This window comes from Xenopus tropicalis, chromosome 4 (genome assembly GCF_000004195.4).
Source record: "Xenopus tropicalis strain Nigerian chromosome 4, UCB_Xtro_10.0, whole genome shotgun sequence".
Classification (NCBI taxonomy): domain Eukaryota; kingdom Metazoa; phylum Chordata; class Amphibia; order Anura; family Pipidae; genus Xenopus; species Xenopus tropicalis.
Genome location: NC_030680.2, coordinates 31,582,309 through 31,588,805, shown reverse-complemented (window position 1 = coordinate 31,588,805; position 6,497 = coordinate 31,582,309). Strand labels below are relative to the sequence as shown.

General features: G+C 43.4%; 1 protein-coding gene across 1 annotated transcript; it reads left to right on the top strand.

The window, feature by feature from the left end:
* LOC100489423 (toll-like receptor 5) lies at positions 1 to 4,416 on the top strand. Its single transcript, XM_002937504.5, has 2 exons — positions 1 to 1,524; positions 1,995 to 4,416. The coding sequence occupies exon 2, from the start codon at positions 1,997 to 1,999 to the stop codon at positions 3,956 to 3,958; it is 1,962 nt and encodes a 653-aa protein (XP_002937550.2). The 5' UTR covers positions 1 to 1,524; positions 1,995 to 1,996; the 3' UTR covers positions 3,959 to 4,416.
* The last annotated feature ends 2,081 nt before the right edge of the window (positions 4,417 to 6,497 follow it).

Here is a 6,497-nt window from a genome sequence, read left to right as displayed (position 1 = left end):
ATTATTTTTAGAACTTTATTTATTCTTTCAGATCTAAAAAAAGATTGACAAAATTATTGCAACCCTAGACTTAATATTTAGTAGCAAGCCCTTGGAAAGAATCACTGAAATCCACAGCTTCCTACAGTCCTAGATGAGCTTTCTAGTGTCAGTTCTGACCGTTCCTGGGTCCGTACTGCTCCGGTTCTTCAAGATTTGGAGGATGCCTTTTTCAACTGAAGTTCCGAACCATCCACAAGGGTTCAGTGGGATAAGGTCTGGACAAACTGCTGGCCAGTCTAACCTTTTGTCTATTCCTGAGTGTGTTTTGGAGTGTGCCTTGGGCAGTAGTGGGCCTAGAGTTGGGAGTGCCTAGGCAGATCTGAAAACGCAGCGAGCACACAAACACACCCTTTGCTCCCCGCACAAAATCTTGATCAGAGGGAGACCGCCAGCTTTCTGACACCAGGTTTAGTATCGGTGGCATAATTAGAGTTGCACGGGTCCTGGTAACCCCCACCATGTTTGACTGTATGGGCAGTGTAAATTTCTTTAAAGGCTTCATTTTCCTGTAAACAAAGAGATGCAGTACATTACCAAAAAGCTCAAATTTCATGTTGTCTATCCAAGTGTAGTTTAACAACAGCTGGAAAACATCAAGTTAGAAATCCCAGACTTGTGTAACTTTGTTTCCTCCCTCAGATGGAAACAGGGTCGGACTGGGGTGTGCAGGGCCCACCAAGGTAGCTGCCACAGGGGCCCCCACACACCCCAGGGGCTCATGATTCCCACCCAACCCCCTCTTCTCCCCAAAAGCAAATACATTATACCCCTCTTCGGAACAGTCGGGCTAGGGAGATTAGCGGGGGAGTGTCAGTTGGGATCAGGTCTGGGTCGGTGGAGCCCACGAGTAATGGGGCCCACCAGGTTTTCTCCCGGTGCCCTATGGGCTCAGTCTGACCCTGAATGGAGACCCCAGTATTCCTGCATTGCTGAACTGAGTTCTTTTTTGCAACTTCAGAGAATTATATCAATACGTACAAGAATTTCCTATATAACAGAGACTGGGAAAGGCCCAAAAGCATGGGAGGATAACTAAAGTCAGGATGAGAAAAACAACATGCATCAGTAAAGAGGAATATGATGGCCATTAACATTCTTAAGGAAGTTAGAAGAGAATCACAAAACAATTAATCAAGGAACTTTAAGAAAACATCCCAAATCCACAGTGTTTGTACTCTATGGAGTGAAGCATGTGACCTTGTGTGTTTGTAGTACTATGTGGCAATTAGCCAGGAAGGCATTCTAGAAGGTTATTGGGGGGAAACCCCAACGAATTTCCCTTTCTTTGTTACTAAACATGAATCTGTTTGCCTGACGTCAGCACTCTGTTTCATCACCGACAAGTTGCTGGATCCAGATATTTAAATACAGGGGAAAGCAAGTGATCCGGCAGTGAGTGGGAGAGACTACACTGACTGCAAGAGGCACTTACACATCTTATAGAGAGAGGGCTCCGGTACCAACAGAGTGACTAGGAAACCTGTGAGTATTACCTAAATTACATGCAGTTCTCACTTCTGTAACATAAAGATACCAGAAAATCAGGAACACTGCACATAAATGCACATTGCTAAATGTATCACTAGTTACTGCACAGTTTCCTAGAAGTGTCCCTGCTGTTTCACATGATCACATAAGCTTACTGTAATGCTATATTAGGCATAGCTAGCATATACTGCTCCTATATGGCACCCAGCTGTATCACACACTTGCTATCCCACACTCTTCCCCTGTATCACACACAGATAACTGTGTTTCTGCAAAATCATTATTAGAGGATTCTGTTTGTATTTTGCATGGAGCTACTGCATTTGAGAATCGTAGCGATGTAAATGTGTGTATCATTCTGTTTCTGTATCACACACGACTTGATATTCTCATTGCTTTAACTTATGCCCCAATAGCTATTCTCTACCATGTCCAAACCAACCACTTTTTTTGTTTTTTTGCAGGTATGATGTTACTTCCATTCATTATCCTCCTCTTCCCAGTCTCATTACTCAGCGGATTTCAGCCACTTTCTAATAATTCCAACTGCAAAGCATTCCAGGACAAATCACACTTTGTATTTAATTGTCTGGCCAATGGCCTATATTCCATCCCATCACATATACCTCCTCAAACCCAATCACTCCTCTTCTCCTTCAACCGTATTCCATCTATCTCTCAGGACTCCTTCCCAGACCTTCTCCATCTCCAGACTCTATTACTAGGTAGTCAAGTTACACCTGGCACCTTTTCTGTTGGGAAATCTGCCTTCCGTGGGTTTCCCAATTTGATTACCCTTGACTTGGGAGGCAACCGCATCATCAATCTGCACCCTGAAGCATTTGAGGGATTGTCTTGGTTAGAAGTCCTTCTCCTGGATCATAATGGTCTTGATGAATCTGTACTTGAATCCGGCATGTTCAAGGATCTTACCTCCCTTAAGAAGCTTGACCTTTCTTTTAACAATATCCGCAGAGTACGGCCTGATCCGACTTTTCTGAAGTTAAGTTCCATTTCATTCTTGCTTCTGAAGTTCAACAAAGTCAGTATGTTGTGTGGTGAAGATCTGCAGAACCTGCAAGGAAGGAGACTGCAGTTACTTGACATGTCCTCCAACCCTCTACAACTTTCCAGTACCCCTCACTGTACAAATCCATTCAACAACATTACCCTTGGGACCTTGGATGTCTCGTCTATGGGTTGGAATGCTGAGATGGTAGAAAATTTTGTTAGGACAATTTCAGGTACTCAAGTGGACTATATCAAGATGAGGCACACTGCTGGCCTGGGAAGTGGATTTGGGTTCCATAATCTGAAAGACCCAAACAAAGACACTTTCTCTGGGCTAAATTCCAGCAATGTGCAGATCCTTGACTTGTCCAATGGTTTCATCTCCCATTTGGTCCCTCAGCTTTTTTCTGCTTTTCCAAAACTCTTGTCCCTAGATCTCTCCTCCAATCAAATTAACCGAATGAGCTCTGGGGCATTTTCTGGTTTAGGTGAACTGGTGAGCCTTAATCTGTCTGGAAACCTCCTGGGAGAACTTATGGGCAGCAGTTTCCAAGGTCTGGGAGCCACTTCATTGAAAACGTTAGATCTAAGTTCTAATCATATTGGTGCTGTACAATATGGAGCATTAGATAGTTTTACTGCTTTGACATCACTAAATCTAAGGGACAATGCCCTTAATAAAATCCCACCAACCAAGCTTCAAGGTGTTACTTTTGTTTTGTTAAAGCAGAACAGAATTTCGGACATTTACAACATTATATCCTTCTGTCCACACGCCACAATCCTAGACCTTTCCAGCAATCGCTTAACTGACTTTAGGTCCTTGTGGCAGATCCTGGAACTACAATCCCTAAAATATCTATCCTTAGCTAGCAACTCCCTCTACAGATGCTCCCTACCACATACGAGTAACATAACAAGGACAAGTGGCCTTGTATATTTGGATCTTTCTGATAACGCATTGGGACCGGTGCTTAAGTCTGGGGAGTGTGGAGACATTTTTATGCACTTGGGAAGCCTCAAATCCCTAAACTTAGCCAGGAACCAACTGTCTAACATTCCTGACACCATGTTCAGGAGCTTGTCCAGTTTACAGACATTGGACTTATCTGGGAATGGATTTAAAGAAATCCAAAGCAACTTATTTACTGGCCTTACTGCCCTGAAGACCTTGAATCTGGGGAAAAGCAACCTTGTGACTCTTTCATCATCTGTCCTGGACCCTCTGGGTTCCCTCGAGAGCATTGACTTGTCAGAGGTGACACTGGTGTGCGACTGCAGTCTTTGGGATTTCTGGAAATGGCTGGAGGATACCAATGTCACAGTAAACGTAGGAAAACAAGAGGTTTTGTGCATACAGCCAACTCCAAGAATCCCAGAGATACCATTAGCTACTTTTTTAAAGAGCAGCTGTTAGTACAGGTCACATGGATTGTCCATGCTCCTTGAGTTCTACTTTGCCATGCTATAGAAAAATAACATGAATTCAAATTACCCATAAGAATAACCTAAACATGATAAATCATTTTGGTGATTCGTTCACCTCTGCTTCTGCCCCTCCCCCCTCCTTTGCGGTCCAACATTTGGTGGAACCCTTCTTCTTCAACCACAAAAAGGGCTATAGATATATGAAAACACATTTAGAACCCTGCTTCAATTCCAGTACATAATCAACTTCAAATTTCAACCCTTTGAGCCTTCAGAATGTGGTATCACTCACTTTAACTGCCCATTATGTACCAAGCAGTGTGTATTCTTAATTATAGACTTTGTATGCATGTGTATATGTTTTATAAAGCTGCCAGTGTTGTTCTAATGCATTACTGTACACCATTATAACTGGCTGTATAAAATAAAGCTGCATGTAGTATTTTCCTTCTGCCTGATGAATTTGTTTATACAAATCAACATAGCAATTTCAAATTGTGCAAAATCATGACTACTTTATGTTTGTTAGCATGTTGGTAAGAATTTGACACCTGCTATGATTAGGGCAAGTTATTAACAAAACAAGACGTTGAATTATAATTTAAAGGTGAAGAACAACCTGCCGGTGGCCTCACTAGGAACTTGTTGGCTCTAGAAAATATAAAGTAGATGATACCTTTGATTGGACAATGAAATAGATTAAAAATGTGAGCTTTCGGGACTACTTAGGTAGTAATACACCCTTTGGAAGGAATCAAATTTAGGAAAATGTTGTGACAACGGGTTGATACTGGTTTGGTCACTTTTGAGTTGACAGCCAAAATGGGGCCCGGCTTAAACACAGGTGAGGACTGCAGGCAACTATGGCTGAACAATACCATAGCTAGACTCTTGTGGGCCCAGCGCACAATTTGCACAGGGGCTCTGCTCCATTTGTACAACCCCCTTTCCCCTAACTCCTAGCCCATCTCCTAGTAGCGTTGCCACTGTGCTGATAATGGCCTCCTGGTAGCCAAATGGGGAAGGTGTGCAACCTGGTGTAGTCCACTACTGTGGCTAGGGTCCCTTCCAAAACACTTTAAATGCAGCACTATGTGATAAAACATTGGTCTTGGGGGCAGGGAATATCCTAATTTGGCCTAAATAAAGAAAGCAGTGGCATAAGTAGAAGTTACTGGGCCCCTCTGCAAAATCTTTTAACCTTCCCCCTAAGCTTTAAAATAAGGCATCATTCAGGAACATATATAAAGGAATAGTTCACCTCTTTTAGTATGAAGTACATATTGATATTTACTAGGGATGCACCGAATTCCAGATTTGACTAAATCCAAGCCTTTTGTAGCAGGATTTGGTCAAATCCAAGAGCCTGGTCGAACAAAACCCAAACCCTATATAAAGTAAAACATCTGCTGTGCCGCCTGTGCGCATCGGTTGGGGTGTTAGCATGCGCATCAGCTTCTTCCTTCTGCCCACCAGCAAATTCCCCCCCCCCCCCATTTGAAAGCTGGGAAAAGGCATAAGCAGAAGGCAAATAATTCAAACTAATAATAACTGAAAAAGTTGCTAGAAATAGGGCATTCTAAAACATACTAAACATTTTAAAGCCACCCATTTAAAATTTCTTGTCAGTGCCCCACAGTCGGCCCCAGACTGGCAATCTGTGGGCTCTGGCAAATGCCAGAAGGGCTATTTATTGGGCTGGCGGGGGCTGTTTGGGCCTCTGTGTACTTGGAATGCAAGTACCTAAATCTCATCTCTCTACATTTGAACAGCCCCACCCCAGAGGTGTCTGACTCCAAAGCTCACTCTTTTCCTGTTTGGCTTTCACACTGTGCCCACCATCAATAAATATTCTGCCAACCACTGCTTCTAGAACTTAGAAGTGTTTTGGAATTGTGCCGTACTTTTGAATTCTGCCCTCATCAGTATCACATTCACTGCCACCAAGTCAGGAAACCAAATGTCTCTCATGTGAATAAAGACATCAGGGGCCAGAGTACGAATAAAGAACCCTCCTCCCTGACCAGTGGCCGAGGACTGACTTGGATCGCAACGCTCAGTGAGTTGTATAGTACCCTAACATTGCCGCTAGATGGCGCTGCGGTCCATGCCGTGCCCCAGAGCCCACATTAAAGCGTCTGTTTTTCTGTGTTGTAAACCTGTTCCCTACATGCGGCTAAGAGGGAATGCTGGGAATCGTAGTTAATCGGGGGCTCTCATTGCTTTATATAAAGTGGAGACCCATATTGCAAAGAAAGCGCAACAGGAAGAATACAAAGCTTTAACGCCCTATATATAACAAAATACCCACAGCAGACTTTGGTCTTTTCCACAGTTCTCTTTGGTATAAGGAGCACAGCGGAAATATTTGGCAACTAAGTACTTAAGCTTCTGTTGAGAGTTGTAGTTTGTCACACGCAATGTTGCCTTTATCTGAACTAGACCGTACGCCTGCCTGGGGGATCTATAAACCCTTCCCGAGGGCGGTAACTCCAGCGTCCTTGTACTACAGCCAGCCAATCCCAAGC

Excerpts from the sequence above, each read along its gene's own strand:
- LOC100489423 (XM_002937504.5), top strand. The coding sequence starts at position 1,997 with ATGATGTTACTTCCATTCATTATCCTCCTCTTCCCAGTCTCATTACTC.